We start from the raw sequence: 22,051 nt of genomic DNA on the forward strand, positions 1-22,051 counted from the left end.
TGCAATGGAGCCAAAAATTTGCATCTCTAACAATTTCCCAGGTGATACTGAAGCTGCTGATACAGGAACCACATTTTGTGTTTATTCTCTCAACATAAAATCTCAAGGCTAGTACAGAGGCTCCAGAATGATGACCAGCTTCTTCTAACTTGCTGTTCCTTCAACCTAGCTCATGACTTGCATCCTCAAAATCACCTCATGATCCAAGGGAGCTCCTCCAATTCTAGCCATCGTGTTAGCTTCAGGGTAGTAGGAAAGGAGTGAAGGCAAAGGGAACATCTCCCAGCCTCGTCAGCTCCTTTTTAGGAGCCTTATTTGCAAGAACTTAGTCAAAAGGCCTCATTACAGGGAAAATGGCAAATATACTCTTGCTGAGTACACTGACAGTCCAAATAATAGTAGGGATCTATAACTAAGGAAGACTGGATATTGAATAGGCAACCAAAAAAACTGCCATACCACTTAAGTCTACATATACTCCAATTAAGAAGTCCTACTGATTTTGCCTCCCAATTATTTTGTAAGTTTGTCCTACAGGTTTCATCTCTAATTCTGTTTCTCTAGATCTTGCTTTAATCATCTCTCCTACTTTATTATAATTGCAGTCTAACTAGTGTCCCTACCTACTATCCTGATGATAGGTAGAAGATGGATTTTGAGCGAGCTAAATCCGCTTATAATTCTTCAATAACTCCACATTTTCTATAAAATAATTAGGTATAAGCATTTTATAATTTCATATGAAGCCCTCATCTACCTATTCCCTGCCTTTTACTTCATACTACTTAACAAACTGTTTCTCTCTTCAGTGCTTTCGTGATGTTTTCTCTGCTATTAAGATACTCTTGTGCCTGTAATCCTTCTACTCGGGAGGCTGAGGTGAAAAGATCGCTTGAGCCCAGGAGTTCAGGGTTACAGTGAGTCATGATTTCACCACTGCACTCAAGCCTGAGTGACAAAGCAAGCCCCTGTCTCTAAAAAAGAAAAAAGAAAAAGATATTCCTGCTACTCTCTTTACCATTTCAACTCATCCTCTAAGATTTAACCAAGATACTACCTTCTCCAGAAAGATTTCCTTGACAACCCTCCTTCATAGGAAGAATACTCCTGTATAATCTCATCAAGTCCAGAGCTGTCACTGGATATTCCACGTTGTACTATAATGTTTGTATCTCTGGATTTCTCAATAGATGGTAATCTTCGTAAGTGTAAGGACCAGTTTTATCTATCTTTATACTTCCAAAACTGGATACAAAGCAGATGACAACTATTATTTATTGAATAAAAGCATAAGCCTTCATCTCCAGCTAGCCAATATACTGAAAATCCGAATAGGACTTGTCAAGCAATGTAATATCCTTTCCTGTCACAAGTATCACATTCTAATCACTCAATTTCAAAAGATAATTAGAATCAGAATATCCTTCTTTAATAACTGTATATCAGTCTGTTCTCATGCTGCTGATAAAGACATACCTGAGACTGGGTAATTTATAAAGGAAAGAGGTTAAAATGGACTCACAGTTCCACATGGCTGGGGAGGCCTCACAATCATGGCAGAAGACAAAGGAAGAGCAAAGGATGTCTTACATGGTGGCAGGCAAGAGGTCTTGTGCAGGGGAACTCCCATTTATGAAACCATCAGCTCTCATGAGACTTATTCACTATCACAAGAACGGTATGGGGGAAACTGTCCCCATGATTCAATGATCTGCACCTGGGCCCACCCTTGACACATGGGGATTATAACAATTCAAGGTGAGATTTGAGTGAGGACACAGCCAAACCATATAATTCCATCCCTGGCCCTTCCCAAATCTTATGTCCTCACATTTCAAAACCAATCATGCCTTCTTGACAGTCCCCCAAAATCTTAACTCATTTCAGCATTAACTCAAAAGTCCAGAGTCCAAAGTCTCATCTGAGACAAGGCAAGTCCCTCTGCCTATGAGCCTGTAAAATCAAAAACAAGTTAGTTACTTCCTAGATACAATGGGGGTACAGGCATTGGGTAAATACACCTGTTCCAAATGGGAGAAATTGGCCAAAACAAAGGGACTACATGCAAGTTTGAAATCCAGCGCCCCATGCAAGTTCGAAAGCCAACAAGGCAGCCAAATCTTAAAGCTTCAAAATGACCTCCGTTGACTCATATGCAGGTCACACTGATGCAAGAGTCGGGTTCCCATGGCCTTGGGCAGCTCTGCCCCTGTGGCTTCGCAGGGTACAGCACCACCCCCCGCCCCCAACTGCTTTGACAAGCTGGTGTTGTCTGCAGCTTTTCCAGGTGCAAAGTGCAAGCTGTCGGTGGATCTACCATTCTGGGGTCTGGAGGACCATGGCCTTCTCCTCACAGTTCCACTAGGCAGTGCCCTAGTATGAACTTTGTGTGGGTGCTTCAACTCCACATTTTCCTTCCACACTGCCCTAGGAGGGGTTCTCCATGAAGGTCCCACCTCTGCAGAAAACTTCTGCCTGCACATCCAGGGGGTTCCAAAGATCCCCTGAAATGTAGGTGGAGGTTCCCAAACCTCCATTCTTGACTTCTGTGCACCTGCAGGCTCAATGCCACGTGGAAGTTGGAAGTTGCTAAGGCTTGGAGCTTGCACCCTCTGAAGCCATGGGCCGAACTGTACCGTGGACCCTTTTAGCCACAGCTGGAGCAGCTGGGATGCAGTGCACCAAGTCTCTAAGCTGCATACAGCATGGGGACCCTGGGCCCAGCCCATGAAACCATTTTTTCCCCCTAGGCCTCTGGGCCTGTGATAGGAGAGCCTGCCACAAAGGTCTCTGATATGCCCTGGAGACATTTTCCCCATTCACTTAGTGATTAACATTTGGCCCCTCATTACTTATGCAAATTTCTACAGCTGGCTTGAATTTCTCCTCAGAAAATAGGTTATTCTTTTCTATAGCATCATCAGGCTGCAAATTTTCTGAACTTTTATGCTCTGCTCTTAAACATAAGTTCCAACTCCAAACCATATCTTTGTGAATACATAAGACCGAATGCTTTTAACAACACCCGGGTCACATCTTGAATGCTTTGCTACTTAGAAATTTCTTCCACCAGATGCCCTAAATCATCTCTCTCAAGTTCAAAATTGCATAAATCTCTAAGGGAAAAATGCTCCCAGTCTCTTTGCTAAAATATCACGAGTCACCTTTATTCCAGTTCCCAAAAAGTTCCTTATCTGCATCTGAGACCACCTCAACCTGGACTTCATTGGCCATATCACTGTCAGCATTTTGGTCAAAGCCATTCAACAAGTCTCTAGGACGTTCCAAACTTTCCCACATCTTCCTATCCTCTTCTGAGCCCTCCAAACTGTTCCAACCTCTGCCTGTTACCCAGTTCCAAAGTCGCTTCCACATTTTCTGGTATCTTTACAGCAGCACCCCACTCATGACACCAACTTACTTTATTAGTCTGTTCTCATGCTGCTAATAGACATACGTGAGACTGGATAATTTATAAAGGGAAAAGGTTTAAGGGACTCACATTGCTCACATGGCTGGGGAGGCCTCACAAATGTGGCGGAAGGTGAAGGAAGAGTAATGGCATGTCTTACATGGTAGCAGGCAAAAAGGTTGTGTAGGGCAACTCCCCTTTATAAAACCATCAGATCTCATGAGACTTGCTCACTACCATGAGAACAGTATGGGAAAAACCTGCCCCCATGATTCAATTACCTCCCACCAGGTCCCTCTCACAACACGTGGGGATTATGGGAACTACAATTCAAAATGAAATTTTGGTGGGGACACAGCCAAACCATATCAAACTCCAACTACAGTTCAAAGCATAAGAACTACTTCGTGCATAGCCAAACATCTTTATTTTTCACAACCTGAATACTAAAGATACAACCCAACTAGTCCCAGAACATTTCTAGGTATTTCTGTGTATTAACCAAACTAAACAAATTTTTAAAAAGAACATCTGCAACAATAACAGAATAATAATTTAACAATCAAAGTTGGCTTCACCATTTCTTGTCTTCTCCATACATTTATCCAAGTTCTCCATCTTTATTTCTTCTTCCTTTTTATATGGGGTATATTCAGTATCTTTTTCTGGGTTTGGAACTGATTTCTCCTTTGGTATCAAGAAACATTCAGCATTTAAAACTTGTTCAGCAGTCATTGAACTTCTATAATATATCAAGCTACAGAGGAGGGATTTGACTTTATCATCCTGTAAGGAAAAACAGGTGTTACAAAACAAAGGAACAAAAGGACAAATCTGTAATGAAGGAGGACAATTCACAAATACTCTTGGTCAGTGATACAAGGCAAAAATCAAGTTTTTCTATTTAGATTTTTAAAGATTCTTACCAAGTTCAACTATAGTTGACCCTTAAACAACACAAGTTTGAACTGCACAGGTAGGTCCACTAATAAGTGGATTTATTTTTTCAATAAATGTAGTCAGGAAGGAGGCGCTTCAAGATGACTGACAAGGTATGTGGTACTCCCCTCAACAAAAAAAACACCAAAATAATGAGCTGATAATCACACTTTAAATAGATCATCTGGCTGGGCACAGTGGCTTATGCCTGTAATCTCAGCACTTTGGGAGGCCATGGTGGGGGGAATCACCTAAGGTCAGGAGTTCAAGACTAGCCTGGCCAACATGGTGAAACCTTGTCTCTACTAAGAGAGTTGTATACTTGGAAGTGAAAGAACAATATCTACCATTACAAAACACATATAAACTCCACTGGTAAAACAAACACACAAATAAAGAAGAGAAAGAATTCAAGTGTTACCACTACAGAAAACCACGAAACCACAATGAATGAGAGAGAAAGTAAGAAATAAAAGATACACAAAACAACCAGAATCAATTAATACAATGACAGAAATTAACCCTCATGCATGTATCAATAATAGCCTTGAATGTAAACCAGTTAAACTTTCCACTTGAAAGATATAGACTGGTTGAAAGGATTTTTTTAATGACCCAATTATATGCTGCCAAAAGATGTTCCATACAAAAGGAAACCAAAAGCAAGCAAGTGTAGCTATACTTGTATCAGGTAAGACAGATTTTAAGTCAAAAAGAGCAAAAAGTGACAAAGAAGGTCATTATATAATAATAAAGAGATCAATTCAGCAAGATAATATAACAATTCTAAACATACACATGGATCCAACAACAGAGCACCCAGATACATAAATCAAATATTATTAGATCTAAAGGGAGAAACAGACTCCACCCAACTCTCACCACTAGACAGATCATCTAGAGAGAAAATTAATTTTTAAAAAAACTGATTTTACACTGCACTTAAAAACCAAATTAACCTAACAGATATTTACAGAATACTTTACCCAACAGCAACAGAATACACATACTTCTCATGAGCATATGGAACATTCTCTAGGAACAGACCATATCTTAAGCCACAAAACAAAGCTCAAAAAATGTTTTAAAATTAAAATCATATCCAGTTTCATCTCAGACCACAATGGAAAACTAAAAATCAACAAGAGAAACTGAAAACTATACAAACGCACGGAAATTGGCCAGGCACAGTGGCTCACACCTGTAATCCCAAAACTTTGGGAGGTGGAGGTGGGTGGATCACTTAAGGTCAGGAGTTTGAGACCAGCCTGGCCAACATGGTAAACTCTCATCTCTACTAAAAATACAAACATTAGATGAGTGTGGTGGCAGACACCTGTAATTTCAGCTACTCAGGAGGCTGAGGCAGGAGAACTGCTTTTACCCAGGAGGCAGAGGTTGCAGTGAAGTGAGATCATGCCACTGCACTCCAGCCTGGGCAATAGAGTGAGATCCCCATCTCAAAAAGAAATAACAACAACAACAATGACAACAACAAAAACACATGGAAATTAAACAACATGCTGCTGAATGACCACTGGTTCAAGGAAGAAATTAAAGAGGGAATCAGAAAATGTCTTGGAACAATCACTTGTTCAAGGAAGAAATTAAAGAGGGAATAAGAAAATATCTTAGAACAACTGAAAATCAAAACAACATAACAAAACCGATGAGATACAGCAAAAGCAGTGTGAAAAGAAAACTTTATAGCAATAAATTCTTGTATCAAAAAAGGAGTAAGATTTCAAATAAATGACCTAATACACATTAGTAGAAAAGAAAGAATAAAGAAGAAAGCAGAACTAAGTGAAATAAAGCCACAGCTAACATCATTACTAAATAGGGAAAAGAAAAATATTCCTCTAGCGAAGCGCAATGGCTCACGCCTGTAATCCCAGCACTTTGGGAGGCCGAGGTGGGCAGATCACCTGAGGTCAGGAGTTCGAGATCGGCCTGACCAACATGGTGAAACCTCATCTCTACTAAAAAATACAAAAAAAAAAAAAGGCCGGGCATCATGGTGGGTGCCTGTAATCCCAGCTACTTGGGAGGCTGAGGCACGAGAATTGCTTGAACCCAGGAGGCAGAGGTTGCAGTGAGCCAAGCCCGTGCCACTGCACTCCATCTGGGCAACAAGAATGAAACTCCATCTCAAAAATATGAAAAACAAAAAACAAAAAAAGAAAAAGAAAGAAAAAGAAAAACATTCCTCTAAAGAACTGGAACAAGACAAGGATCTCCACTTTCACCACTCCTCTTCAATACAGTCCTGGAAGTTCTAGTCAGAGCAACCAGATAAGAAAAATAAAAGGAATATAAATTGAAAAAGAGCAAGTCAAATTGTCCCTCTTTGCAGATGACGCTATCTTAGCTATCTACAAAAACCTAAAGACTCCACCAAAAAGCTCTTAGATCTGATTAATCTAGTAAATCTGCAGGATATAGAATCAACATGTAAAAATCGGTAGCATTTCTATAAACCAATAAGAAACTAGCTAAGAAGGACATCAAGAAAGTAATCCCATTTACAGTAGCTATAAAATAAATATATTACCTAGGAAGAAATTTAAACAGGGATGTGGAAGAGCTCTCCAAAGAAAACTACAAAACACCGATGAAAGAAACTGAAGAGGATGCTAACAAATGGAAAGACATTCCATGCTCTTGGATCAGAAGAATTGGTATTGTTAAAATGCCCATACTACCCAAAGAAATCTACAGATTCAAAGCAATCCCTATCAAAATAGCAATGTAATTTTTCACATAAATAGAAAAAAATCCTAAATTTCATGTAGAACTAAAAAAGAGCACAAATAGTCAAAACAATTATCAGCAAAAAGAACAAAGTTGAAGGCATCACACTGACTTCAAAATATCTTTCAATCCCAACACAGCATTTTATTAGTATAGAAAAAGATACATGCACCTATAGAATAGAATTGAAAACCCAGAAATAAAGCCACATATTTACAGCCAACCAATTTCTCACAAAGGCACCAAGAACATACACTGGGGAAAAGACACCCACTTCAATAAATGGTGCTGGGAAAATTGGATATTCATATGCAAAAGAATAACAGTGGACCCTCACCTCTCACCATATACAAAAATCAATTCAAGATTGATTAAAGCCTTAAATGTAAAACCCAAGACTATAAAAGTACTAGAAGAAAACATACGGGAAACACTTCATGACACTGGTCTAGGCAGATTTTTATGGCTAAGACCTCGAAAGCACAGGCAACAAAAACAAAGAGAGAGAAATGGGACTATACTTAACTAAAATGCTTCTGGACAGCAAAGGAAATAATCAACAGAGTGAAGAAACAATTTGTTGAATGGAAGGAAATATTTGCAAACTATCCATCCAACACAGGACTAATATACAGAATATACAAGAAACTCAGCAAGGAAAACAATCCCATTAAAAAGTAGGCAAAGGACATAAATAGACATTTCTCAAAAGAAAGCATACAAATGACCAACAAGTATATGAAAAATGCTCAATATCACTAATCATCAGGGAAATGCAAATCAAAACCACAATGAGGTATCATTTTACATCAGCTAGAATGCCACTATTTTAAAAAATGACAAAAAATACCAAAATACTATTTTGAAAAATCTCCACAAAGATGTGGAGAACAGGAAACTGTTATATATTGTTAGTGGAAATGTAAATTAGTATAGCCATGATGGAAAATAGTATAAATATTTTTCAAAAAACTAAAAATGGAACTATCATACAATCCAGTAATCCCACTACTTGATAGTTATCAAAATAAAAAGGAAATCAGTATATGAAACCTGCACCTCAATGTTTATTGCAGCACTATTCACAATTACAAAGGTAAGGACTTAAACCTAAGTGTCCATCAATGGACAAATGGATAAAGACAATCTGGTACACTATTAAAGAAATATAAAGAAAATGTGGAATACTATTCAGCCATAAAAAAGGAATTAAATTCTGTCATTTTCAGCAACAAGGATGGAATAATCATTTTGTAAAGTGAACTAAGCCAGGCACAGAAAGACAAATATCAAATATTGTCACTCATATGTCGGAGCTATAAAAGTTGATCTCATAAGGTAGAGTTGAATGACTAATACCAGAGACTAAGAGAATGTGGGTGACGTGGAAGGGGATGAAGAGAGTTGTTTAATGGGTACAAACAACCAGGTTGATAGAAGAAATAAATACTAGTGATTGATAGCAGAGTAGGGTGACTCCATTTAACTATGTATTAAATATTTCAAAATAGCCAGAAGAGAGGACTTGATATGTTCCCAAAACATAGAAATAATAAATAATCAAGATAATGGATATCCTAAATACGGACTTTGTCATTAACACATTCCATACAAATTACAAAATATCACATATACCCCATAAATATGTACAAATATTATGTATCAATATGAAATAAATAAGTACAGTCAGCCCTCCCTATCTGTAGTTTCCACATCTGCAAGCAAACAGATCAAAAACACAGTATTCTCAGGACTCAACACCCACAGATACAAAGGGCTGATTTTTCATATGCATAGGTTCCACTGGGCCAACTGCAGGACATGGGTATGGGTGGATTTTATCTGTACCAAACCCCTGTGTATACAGAGGGATGACTGTACTTTTTTAGTAAAATGGAATGCCTCCAGTACTGAAACAATGGAATTGAATTACGGCGAAAAAATGTAAAAGGAAAAAAATCATAGCTGAAATCTCTCAAAAACAAGTGAAATGAGACCAAATAAATTTTATTACTTCCTTTCTTCCTCTTTTAACAGGATACTGGTCAGAATTTGACACTATTAAAATGTCACACAGAAGCTTCTCTGTCTGGAAGGGTAAACTTCTTCATCTAGTCAGCTGTTTCTGGTTTTGGTTTTTAAGTGATCACCCTCTAGGATCACCTCTACTGCCGCTATCATTATCACCATCATTATGGGAGCCAGAATTTATTATATCCCTCTATTTCAAAGGACATTATTTGTATTAGAACATGTAAATAATCCTGTAATGTTGCTGTTCCATTATTTCCACCTGCGAAGACATCTTGGTATACCTTTTATTTGCCTCTTATGGTTACTCCAACCAAAGCACATATCACATTGAATAAAAATAATCTGTTTACTGCTGGCCGGGCAGGCACTTTGGGAGGCCAAGATGGGTGGATCATTGAGGCCAGGAGTTTAAGACCAGCCTGGTCAACATGGCAAAACTCTGTCTCTACCAAAAATACAAAAATTAGCTGGGCATGGTGGCAGATGCCAGTAATCCCAGCTACTCAGGAGGCTGAGGCAGGAGAATTACTTGAACCTGGGAGGCAGAGGCTCCAGTGGCTGAGATCACGCCCCTGCATTCCAGCCTCAGCAACTGAGCAAGACTGCCTCAAAAAAAAAAAAAAAAAAATTCATCTGTTTACTGCTAGTGTCTACATTACACTCTAAGATCCTCAAGGTTTGAAATTTTAGTTTGTCACTTCATCTCCAGAAAGTAGCACAGTATCTGAATATAGCAGACATTCAGTAAATATTTGATAAATGAATGAATGCCAACATCTGTACTCTACAGAATATGTTTTTAAGAACATTTAAAGATAGTTACCTTCCCTAGGTGCAAACAATTAAATATTACAAAATCCAAATGAGGAAAATAACACATGCTCCTGAAAACCGCAAAAGTAGATCAGGAACAAAAGTCTTATTATGGTCTTCAACAAAAATGAGTCTCATAACAAATGGGTCAATTTTCCCTAAGTTAACTTAAAAAGTTTACATTATTCCAATAAAAATATAATTTTTTTCCTTGAGACCAAACAAGTTAATTATAAAGATGTTTTAGAAGAATGACAACCAAGAATAGCCATGAAAGCTGATTTAAAAAATAGCAATGAGGGCCGGGTGCAGTGGCTCACACTTGTAATCCCAGAACTTTGGGAGGTTGAGGCAGGTGGATCACTTGAGGTCAAGAGTTTGAGACAGGCCTGGCCAAAATGATGAAACCCCATCTCTACTAAAAATACAAAAATTAGCCAGGCGTGGTGGCATATGACTGTAGTACCAGTTACTTGGGAGGCTGAGGCACGAGAATCACTTGAACCTGGGAGGCAGAGGCTGCAGTGAGCTGAAACTCTGCCACTGCACTCCAGCCTGGGACTTCAGACTTTGTTATTTTGTTTTGTTTTGTAAACAGCAGTGAAGAAGGAACAAGCCCTGTAAGTATTAAAAAGATACTATAAAGCCTATTTTAGTTAAATGAGTGCAGCACTGGAACATGAATAAACAACCCAATGGAACAGAAAAACTAAAACTATACCCCTGTACAAATAAAATTTTCTGCCTGAACACACTGATCAATCTTACTGTGACAATCAAACACCACAATCCCCCTCATATGACACAATTATATGTGCAAAGTATCATGCATAAAATATACTGCCTGTAAAAACTGAATGCAAATTTAATTAACCTCTGTATCTACCACCTTTTTCAATTGGGGAAAAGAGAACTATGAAATAATACCATAAGGATGCAATCAGCCAGCTCCAAAGTATGGAAAATGAAATTTTTTTTTTTCACACAATACATGGCATGGAGAAAAAGAGTCTGGGGGATCTTTATAGCTCAGAGAGATTAAGAGATATATTAACTCAATACAGGTAGATCTTGTTGACATACTAATTTGAAAAAAGCAACCATTTAAAAATATATTTAAGACAATTAGGGAAATTTAAATACAATATTACAATTTGTTAATTTTATACAGTGTGATAACTGCATAACATATGTTGTAAACTAGACCTAAAGCAAGCAGAAGGACAGAAATAATAAAGATTAGAAAGTAAGAAAATAGACAACAGAAAAACAAGAGAGAAAAATCAATAAAACCAAAAGCTAGGTATTTTAAAAAAATGTACAAACTGGATAAAACTTACTTGGACTAACCAAGAAAAAAAGAGAGAAGACTGAAACTGCTACAATCTGAAATGAAAAATGGGACACTACTGAACTCAGAGAAATAAAAAGAATTATAAAGAAAATATGTACAACTGTATGCCAACAAGCTAGATAACTTAAACGGAATAGACCAACTTTTAGACACAAACTACCAAAATCGGCATTACTGTACTTCAGCAGAGGCTGAGGGCCATCTGTTGGGGGTATTACTGGAGGGATTCTGAAGGATGGGAATGGTGTATTAATTATCCTCTAATAACTCTCTCAACTACATGGTTCCATGAATTTATATTCTTCTCCATTTGTGGTATGGTATCTGTAATGTGCTGACTACAGAGCCTTGACTTGTTTTGCAGCTGTGTGTGATCACAAAATGTAGATAAAGGTAATCCCATTCCCAGCACTAATAACTGACTCAGATCACAGAAGCAGATACTATACAAGTCAAGATTCTTATAATTTGAACTTGCTTATTACTCAATTTATAAATCTTGCTTGTTCAAATTTCTAAATTATTAATTTCATTTTAAATGCCACAATCCTTGAATCCATGAGTAGCTACCCATATTAAACAGGGACTGTGTATTTACATTCACTTTTATTATACAATTATACATATACCTAGCAGCATGCCTAGCAAGGCATGATTACTTGCAGATTATTATTATTTTTATTTATTTTTTATTTTTTTGAGACAAAGTCTCATTCTGTCACCCAGGCTGAAATGCAGTGGCACAATCTCAGCTCACTGCAATCTCTGCCTCCCAGGTTCAAGTGATTCTCCTGCCTCAGATTCCCAAGTAGCTGGGACTACAGGCACCTGCCACCACGCCCAGCTAATTTTTTTGTATTTTTAGTACAGACAGGGTTTTACCATGTTGGGCAGGCTGGTTCTGAACTCCTGACCTCAGTTGATCTGCCCACCTCGGCCTCCCAAAATGCTGGGATTACAGGTGTGAGCCACCACACCCAGCCAGATTACATCTTAGAGTAGGCAGACTTCTAAGATTGCCCCAGGACCCCAATCTTCTGTTATTCATAACTTTACATAATTCTTTCCTCTTGGACCTACAGAATTGCTTCTAACAGAGAGAATACTATCAAAAACTATGGGATATCACTTTTACGATTTTGTTATAAAAAACTGTCACTTCTGTCTTAGTGAACAGAGTCCACTGCCTTCTCTGCATATACATTTCAATGAAACATGCTGCCATGATGGAAACAGGGCAAAGGATTGAGGGCAACCTCTGGCCAACAACTAGAGAAGAACTGAGGTCCTCATTCTAACAAACTGAAAGAAACAGAATCCTACGAACAAACATGTGAGGTTAGAGGCATAGCCATCTCCAGTCAAGCTTTAAGATGACTATAGCCCAGCCAACATCTTAACTGCAACCTTAAATTCACTGAAGCAGAAATCCCAAATAAGCTGTGTCCAGATTCCTGACTCACAAAACTGTAATATAAGTTTTAAGTTTGAGCTAAATTTCAGGATAACTTGGTACAAGGTAATTTTTCTATCAAACCTGAAAGAGCAAGGGTTCTGGATGTGCACTTTTGGTGAATCTGTAACCTCTAATGCAGCATTTCTGGTATTTTTCTATCTAATAGCAAGAAATCTTTATCATAGCCTTTTCAAAACTGTAAACCATAGTCAACCTTCTTTGTTATCCCCTTCCACAGAGATAATCAGGAAGTGTAACACAAAGTTTTATAATCCCACAAAAGTTGTCTGGAATGCTTTTTACTACTACCCAAGAAGTGTGGCAAAGCTCCTTAATATCACTTCTAAGATGTGTTTTTTTAAAATGATTTCATGGGACACTAGAAGGTATTGTACAATATTTCTGTAGTCAAATAAGTTAAGGAACTACTGAGTTTAACAAAATTATATGTATTCTTTCATTGTAATCCTAACTCAAAATAGCATAAGAACTTCCAGAGCCTGATCATTATACTCTTACAGACTCATCTGCTGTCATATTTATCCTCTTTATATCTAGTCATACTGAATTGCCCCTTTCTTTGCAGAATTAAAATTCAGCTTCCCCCAAAGTACTTTTTTTAGGGGCTTCATTTTTTTTAATCTTTATGGGTACACTATGAAGTACATGAGATATTTTAATACAAGCATATAATGTGTAAAAATAAAATCAGGGTAAATGGAGTACCCCCAAAGTACTTGCTAATTACTCAACTTATAGATGTTAATTATTTACTTGTTCACATTTCTAAATTATTAATTTCATTCTCAACGCCACAATCCTTGTAATCCTAGGACCTGGTTCAATTCCTGTCACAGAAATAGCTACTCAAAATATGCTGGCTGAATACATATGTGAATGACAAAGATACAGTTAGGTACTTATAAAAAACTAAGTTACAATAAAACATTTAATTTTACTCTAATATGATCTTGAAACACATGGTAAATAATATTCTGCCCTAATTGTTAGATTATTTATATAATCTGTGTGACAAACATACAACCCAGCAGAGTAACACTGGTGTAGTAATTAAGTGGTGTAAGTAGGGCACCTGAATTTTTTCCAATACTTCATTTATTGCAAATGTTAATTTGGATTTTCAGAAAAACTGGAGGACACTTTCAGTCAGATATCTAAGTTTATATTACTGCATGTGTTTCAAACCAGTAAATGTCAAAAAGGTCACATACCAAATGAAACTGATCCACTTTCGGGATTCCATCTTTATTTATCTCAAACTCCTGATTTTGAACAGAAAGCTGTGAAAGAAAGTAAGAATGAATAAATGTCCTATGTATTAATATACTGATCTATAGAAGAGTTAACTCTGGAACTTCAGATCCTGGTGACTAGAAAAGAGTTCACTTAAAGAAAGCACATTAACTCTCTTACGGGTAAAAGCACTTTCATTGTAACTACCTGTTCACAAGCAACCAAATGGTTGCTGGGGCTCCTAAAGTACCGATCAGAGGTGATGTACACACTATGAACACTTTAATATTTCTTCACCTTATAAGAAAATGTGTTAAAGCCTGGTAGCCTATATATCATGTTAGCCTCACCAATACTCAAAAATTAGGTACAAAGAAAATAAATCAGGCAAGTTTCTTTCTACCATAATATCTAACCTGTGTTCGAGAAATATAAGCTAAACTTTAAAAAAAGCTTCAGAGATAAGAGGGATGCAAGAAATAAATTAATTAAATTTAACTTAAAAACATGGAGAATTTTTCACATACACAAAGGTACTGAGTCCCACATATTCATCCCCTAGCCCTAACAACCATCAGCCAATGACTACTCTTACCCTATGAACAAATCCATATATATTATCTTTGAGGCAAATCCTATGCATGTCATAATTTCACCTATAAACATGTTAGTACATATCTCTAAGAGACAATCTTATTTTTACACAATCATATCATAAGAAAAATACTTTTATACAAAATACCTAGCTTTCAAAATTTGAGTAATCTCGTATCAAATGAGTTTGCCTTTTTAGTTTATTTAAATCCAAATCCAAATAAGTTCCACCCATTGCAATTAAAAAATGAGCAGAAGAGCTTTTGGTCTCTTCCTGTTCCTCTCCATTAATTACAATTATAAAACCTGAAAATACCAGAAAATATAACCAAAGGAAAACATTGAACGGTTTAGAAAAGGAAGAAAAACTAGTTGAAGACCCCAGGATTAGAGGAACAACATAGTAACAGGTTGTCTTATAACCCTCCCAACTGAAAAAAAAAAAAAAAAGTGATCCAGATCTGATGTTTCCCAACTCCTAAGCCTGCAACAGAAAGCAGCCCAGGTAGATTCATTCCTCTCTTGAACTTAATAGGATTGCCATCAATACCACCAGGTGAGGCCAGGAGAAACAGCAAGAAGGTTCAACTGGAAACCTCACTGTCAATAAGCAGCCAGGGGAAGCATTCACCATCCTCAGCAGCAGCACCACCTGAGACACCAACGAGGCCACAGGAACCAACAAAGGGAAACCACACCACAAGCAGCTGGTCCAGTAAATACACTCCGATGCCCATAAGTAGGGGGATCCCACCATTAACAAGGGATGGTTCTGGAGGTATTCTGCATCTGTCATAGGAAAGGAGAGATCCTGCCACAACTAGCACCCAGCTCAAGAAGCTTCATCCCATAGACCAGAGTCTCCATTCCCATATTTAGAAGCACTAGGCAGCTCAGTCTTGAAAACTCCCTTTCATTCTTTCAAATACCATCAGCAGGGACCACGGGAGGCCCAACAGTATGCAACAACTCAAGCAGATCAAAATATAACTGAAAAGTTTCTAAAAATTAGATTGTCGTTAAAACCACAGTTCAAAAAGTAGTCCAGGACCTCTGTTTAAACCTAAACAAGGTGACTGCCTGCTAAAATAAAATTTTCAGGAGGACTCAGAATCTACTAAAATAATATCAAAAATGTCCAGGATAAAATTAAAAATCATTTGTTATACAAAGTACCAGGAAAACCACAACTTCAGTGAGAAACTGCAATCAACACCAAGATGAATCACATAATTACCTGACAAGAACTTTGAAGCAATGGTCATAAAATGCTTCAACAAGCAATTATAATTTCTCTAAGGTAAATAAAAAGAAATCTCAGCAAAGAAAAAAATTATTTAAAAGAATCGCATTAAAAGTTAGGGAACTACAAAGTACAATAACCAAAATCTTAAAACTGGATGGAATAAATTGAAAAGTACAGAGATGACAGAAGACAAAATCAGTGAACTTCAGAATAGTTCAACACAATTTACTCAGCCTGATCAGAGAGAAAACAGGCTAAAAACAAAAAGGAACATTTCCATTTATTTGTATCCTCTCTTACTTCCTTGAGCAGTGGTTTGTAGTTCTTCTTGAAGAGGTCCTTCACATCCCTTGTTAGCTGTATTCCTAGGCATTTTATTCTCTTTGTAGCAATTGTGAATGGGATAAGCAATTGTGAATGGGAGTTCCCTCATGATTTGGCTCTTTATTATTGGTGTATAGGAATGCTTGTGAGTTCTGCACGTTGATTTTGTATGCTGAGACTTTGCTGAAGTTGCTTATCAGCTAAAGTAGATTTTATGCTGAAATGATACAGTTTTCTAAATATACATTCATGTAATCTGCACATAGACAGACTTTGACTTCCTCTCTTCCTATTTGAATACACTTTCTTTCCCTTGCTTGATTCCCCTGACCAGAACTTCCAATACTATGTTAAATAGGAGTGTGAAAGAGGGCATCCTTGTCTTCTGCCAGTTTTCAAAGGGAATGCTTCTAGTTTTTGCCCATTCAGTATGATATTCACTGTAGGTTTGTCATAAATAGCTCTTAATATTTTGAGAGACTTTCCATCAATACCTAGTTTATTCAGAGTTTTTAGCATAAAGGGTGGTGAATTTTATCAAAGACTTTTTCTGCATCTATTGAGATAATCATGTGGTTTTTGTCACTGATTCTGTTTATGTGATGCATTATGTTTACTGATTTGTTTATGTTGAACCAACCTTGCATCCCAGGGATGAAGCCGACTTGATCATGGTGGATAAGCTTTTTGATGTCCTGCTGAATTCAGTTTGCCAGTATTTTATTGAGAATTTTTGTATCAATGTTCATCAGATTAGCCTGAAATTTCCCTTTTTTGTAGTATCTCTGCCAGGTTTTGGTACCAGGATGATGCCAGCCTCATAAAATGAGTTAGGGAGGAGTCCCTCTGGAATAGTTTCAGAAAGAATGGTAATGGTACTAGCTCCTCTTTGTACATCTGGCAGAATTTGCCTGTGTATCTGTCTGGTCCTGGACTGTTTTTGGTTGGTAGGCTATTAATTACTGCCTCAATTTCAGAACACATTATTGGTCTATTCGGAGATTTGAATTCTTATTTAGTCTTGGGAGGGTGTACGTGTCCAGGAATTTTTCCATTTCTTCTAGATTTTCTAGTTTATTTGCATAGAGGTGTTTATTGTATTCTCTGATGGTAGCTTGGATTTCTGCGGGACAGTGGTGATATCCCCTTTATCATTTTTTATTGTGTCTATTTGATTCTTCTCTCTTTTATTCTTTATTAGTCTGGCTAGTGGTCTACCTATTTTGTCAATCTTTTCAAAAAACCAGCTCCTGGATTCATTGATTTTTTAAAGGGTTTTTCATGTCTCTTATCTCCTGCAGTTCTGCCCTGATCTTAGTTATTTCTTGTCTTCTGCTAGCTTTTGAATCTGTTTGCTGTAGCTTCTGTAGCTCTTGTAATTGTGATGTTAGGGTGTCGATTTTAGATCTTTCCCGCTTTCTCCTGCGGGCATTTAGTGCTATAAATTTCCCTCTAAACACTGCTTTAGCTGTGTCCCAGGGATTCTGGTACCTTGTGTCTTTGTTCTTATTAGTTTCAAAGAATTTATTTGTTTCTGCCTTCATTTCGTTATGTACCCAGTAGTCATTCAGGAGCAGGTTGTTCAGTTTCCATGTAGTTGTGCAATTTTGAGTGAGTTTCTTAATCCTGAGTTCTAATTTGACTGCACTGTGGTCTGAGAGACTGCTGAGATTTCCATTCTTTTGCATTTGCTGAGGAGTGTTTTATTTCCAATAATGTGGCCAATTTTAAAATAAGTGTGACGTGGTGCCGAAAACAATGTATATGCTGTTGACTTGGGGTGGAGAGTTCTGTAGGTGTCTATTATGTACGCTTGGTCCAGAGCTGAGGTCAAGTCCTGAATATCCTTGTTAATTTTCTGTCTCGTTGATCTGTCTAATATTGACAGTAGGCTGTTAAAATCTCCCACCGTTATTGTGTGGGAGTCTAAGTCTCTTTGTAGGTCTCTAAGAACTTGTTTTATAAATCTTGGTACTCCTGTATTGGGTGCAAATATATTTAGGATAGTTAGCTCTTCTTGTTGCATTGATCCCTTTTCCATTATGTAATGCCCTTCTTTGACTTTTTTGGTCTTTGTTGGTTAAAATTCTGTTTTATCAGAGACTAGGATTGCAACCCCTGCTTTTGTTTTCCATTGTCTTAGTAAATATTCTTCCATCTCTTTATTTTGAGCCTATGTATGTCTTTGTATGTGAGATTGTTCTCCTAAATACAGCACACTGATGGGTCTTGATTCTTTATCCAATTTGCCAGTCTGTGTCTTTTAATTGGGGCATTTAGCCCACTTACATTTAAGGTTCATACTGTTATGTGTGAGACATTCTTAAAAGCACAAAACACGGTGATAAAAGATCAGTGGTTGCCAGCGTTTAAGGATTGGGAGAAGGTTGTGACTACAAAGGGATGGCACACAGGAATTTTCTGGGTTATGGAACTGTTCTGCATCGTGACTGTGGTGGTGGTGATTACACTAATCTACAGGTGTGTTAAAATTCATAGAATGTATACCAAAAAAAAGTCCATTGTACAGGTTAATTTAAAAATAAAGTTTTTAAAAGAACTTAATCAACAATATGTAAGAGTAGAAAATCAGACAATAGATTTACTCACGGAGCTCTTTACTGTCATTTTAAAAGGAAATAGGTGGAATAAAAACTGCTATTACCACACTTATGGGATATCTTATGAGTCCTCCCAGAAACAAAAAAATACTTGATACGTTTACTTTCACCCTTCTGATATAAAGAATAAACAGATTACTGAAGCACTGATGAAAATCATGCCAGTTTATTTCCATGAGGGTGCTGGTTCTATGAAACCAGACAACTTTAAATATACATGCAGGTATAGGGCTAAAGTCATAAGAATAGTATGGGGGAACCACCCTATAATTCAAATATCTCCACTTGGGCCTGCCCTTGACACACAGGAATTATTAAAATTCAAGGTGAGATTTGGGTGGGGACACAGCTAAACCATATCATTCCACCCCTGGCCCTTCCCAAATCTCATGTCTTCACGTTTCAAAACCAATCATGCCTTCCCAACAGTCCCCCAAAGTCTTTACTCATTTAAGCATTAACTCAGAAGTCCACCATCCAAAGTCTCATCTGAAATAAAGCAAATCCCTTCTGCCTATGAGCCTGTAAAATCGACAGCAAGTTAGTTACTTCCTCAATGCAATGGGGGTACAGGCATTGGGTAAATACACTTGTTCCAAATGGGAGAAACTGGCCAAAACAAAGGGGCTACAGGCCCTAGGCAAGTTCAAAATCCAGCAGGGCAGTCAAATCTTAAAGCTCCAAAATGATCTCCTTTGACTCCATGTCGCACCTCCAGGTCACACTGATGCAAGAGGTGGGCTCCCATGGCTTTGGGCAGCTCTGCCCCTGTGGCTTTGCAGGGTACAGTCCTGCTTCCAGCTGCTTTCACGGGCTGGCACTGAGTGTCTGTGGCTTCTCTGGGCACACTGTGCAATCTGCCAGTGCATCTAACCTTCTGGGGTCTGGAGGACTGTGGCCCTCTTCTCACAGCTCCACTAGGCAGTGCACCAGTGGGGGCTCTGTGTGGGAGCTCCGACCCCACATTTCCCTTTTACACTGTCTTGGCAGAAGCTCTCCTAAGGGCTCCACCCATGCAGAAAACTTCTACCTGGACATCCAGGCATTTCCATACATCCTCTGAAATCTAGGTGGAAGTTCTCAAACCACCATTCTTGACTTCTGTGCACCTTCAGGCTCAAACCACATGGAAGCTGCCAAGGTTTGGGGCTTGCACCTTCTAAAGCCACGGCCTGAGCTGTACCTTGGCCCCTTTTAGCCACAAATGGAGCAGCTGGGACACAGGGCACCAGGTCCCAAGGCTGCACACAGCCGGCGGACCCTGGGCCCAGCCTGTGAAACCATTTTTTCTTCCTAGGCCTCTGTGCCTGTGATGGGAGGGGCTGCCACAAAGGTTTCTGACATGCCCTGGAGACGCTTTCCCCATTGTCTTAGTGATTAACATTCAGCTACTTGTTACTTATGCAGATTTCTGCAGCTAGCTTGAATTTCTCCCCAGACACGGGTTTTTCTTTTCTATTGCATCATCAGGTTGCAAATTTTCCTTCTATGCTCTGCTTCCCTTTTAAACATAAGTTCCAATTCCAAACTATATCTTTGTGAATACATAAAACAATGCTTTTAAAAGCACCCAAGTCAGGCCAGGCGCAGTGGCTCAAGCCTGTAATCCCAGCACTTTGGGAGGCCGAGACGGGCGGATCACGAGGTCAGGAGATCAAGACCATCCTGGTTAACACGGTGAAACCTCGTCTCTACTAAAAAAATACAAAAAACTAGCCAGGCGAGGTGGCAAGCGCCTACAGTCCCAGTTACTCGGGAGGCTGACGCAGGAGAATGGTGTAAACCCGAGAAGCGGAGCTTGCAGTGAGCTGAGATCCAGCCACTGCACTCCAGCCTGGGCGACAGAGCGAAACTCCGTCTCCAAAAAAAAAAAGCACCCAAGTCACCTCTTGAACACTTTGCTGCTTAGAAATTTCTTCCACAAGATGCCCTAAATCATCTCTCTCAAGTTCAAAGTTTCACAAATCTCTAGGGCAGGGGCAAAAAGCAGCGCCTCTTTGCTAAAACATCAAGAGTCATGTTTATTCTAGTTCCAACAAGTTCCTCATCTCCAGCTGAGACCACCTCAACCTGGACTTCACTGGCCATATTACTATCAGCATTTTGCTCAAAGCCATTCAACAAGTCTCTAGGAAGTTCCAAACTTTCCCACATCTTCCTGTCCTCTTCTGAGCTCTCCATCTGCCCATCACCCAGTTCCAAAGTTGCTTCCACATTTTCAGGTATCTTTACAGCAGCATCCCACTCTCTGTACCAATTTACTGTATTGGTCCATTCTCACACTGCTAACAAAGACATCCCCAAGACCAGGTAATTTATAAAGGAAAGAGGTTTAATTGACTCACAGTTCAGCATGGCTGGGGGGTACTCAGGAAACTTACAATCATGGCAGAAGGGGAAGTAAACACATCCTTCTTCACGTGGCAGCAGCAAGGAGAAGTGCCGAGCAAAATAGAAAATGCCCCTTATAAAATCATCAGATCTTATGAGACTTACTCACTACCACGAGAACCACATGGGGGAAACTGCCCCCATGATTCAATTATCCCCACCTGACCCCACCCTTGAAATGTGGGGATTACAATTCAATGTGAGATTTGGGTGGAGACACAGCCAAACCATATCATCTGGCTTCTTTCTCTTGGCAGAATTATTCTAAGATTCATCTATCTTACTGAGTTATATTTATAGTTCAATCATTTTATTCCTGAGTAGTATTCCAATGGATAAGAGACATATATAGCAAATTGTTTTTCAATTCATCTGTTTATGGACTTTGAGTTGTTTCTACTTTTCATCTATTACACATAAATTCTTTCAATATTTACATACAAGTCTTTGTGTGGACATATGCTTTCACTTCTCTTGGCTAAATATCTAGGAGTGGAATTGCTGGGTCATAGGGTAGGAATATGTTCAACCTTTTAACAAACTGCCAAATATTTTTCAAAGTGGTTGTTTCCTTTACATTCTCTTGGGCAATATATGTGAGTTCTAGGTACAACACATCTAAGCAACACTTGGTATGGTCTTTTCAATTTTAGTCATTATAGTGAGTAGTATAGTGGTATCTCATTTTGGCTTTAATCTGTAGTTCCCTAACGACAATGACAAATGGTGTTTAGAGCATCTTTCACACGCTTACATGCCATGTGGACACCTTCTTTGGTAAAGTGCCTGTTTAAATATTTTGCCCATCTCTGAACTGAGCAGTCTTCTTAGTATTAATCGTAGGAGCTCTTGATAATCT

General features: G+C 38.4%; 1 protein-coding gene across 6 annotated transcripts in view; it reads right to left on the reverse strand.

Moving 5' to 3' along the window:
- Nucleotides 1–3,816: 3,816 nt before the first annotated feature.
- Nucleotides 3,817–22,051, reverse strand: part of STK31 (serine/threonine kinase 31) — a 123,129-nt gene continuing 104,894 nt past the window's right edge. For 4 of the 6 annotated variants that reach the window (XM_025378917.1, XM_025378915.1, XM_025378919.1 and 1 more), the window contains exons 23-24: nucleotides 13,995–14,063; nucleotides 3,821–4,198 (exon numbers count right to left, since the gene is read on the reverse strand). In XM_025378917.1, the coding sequence (XP_025234702.1) occupies nucleotides 3,968–4,198; nucleotides 13,995–14,063 (300 nt within the window). In that variant the 3' untranslated portion in view covers nucleotides 3,821–3,967. Of the gene's footprint in view, nucleotides 4,199–13,994; nucleotides 14,064–22,051 lie in introns of all 6 variants that reach the window. The other 2 variants (XM_025378921.1, XM_025378916.1) reach the window with 2 other exon arrangements.

This window comes from Theropithecus gelada, chromosome 3 (assembly GCF_003255815.1).
Source record: "Theropithecus gelada isolate Dixy chromosome 3, Tgel_1.0, whole genome shotgun sequence".
NCBI lineage: Eukaryota > Metazoa > Chordata > Mammalia > Primates > Cercopithecidae > Theropithecus > Theropithecus gelada.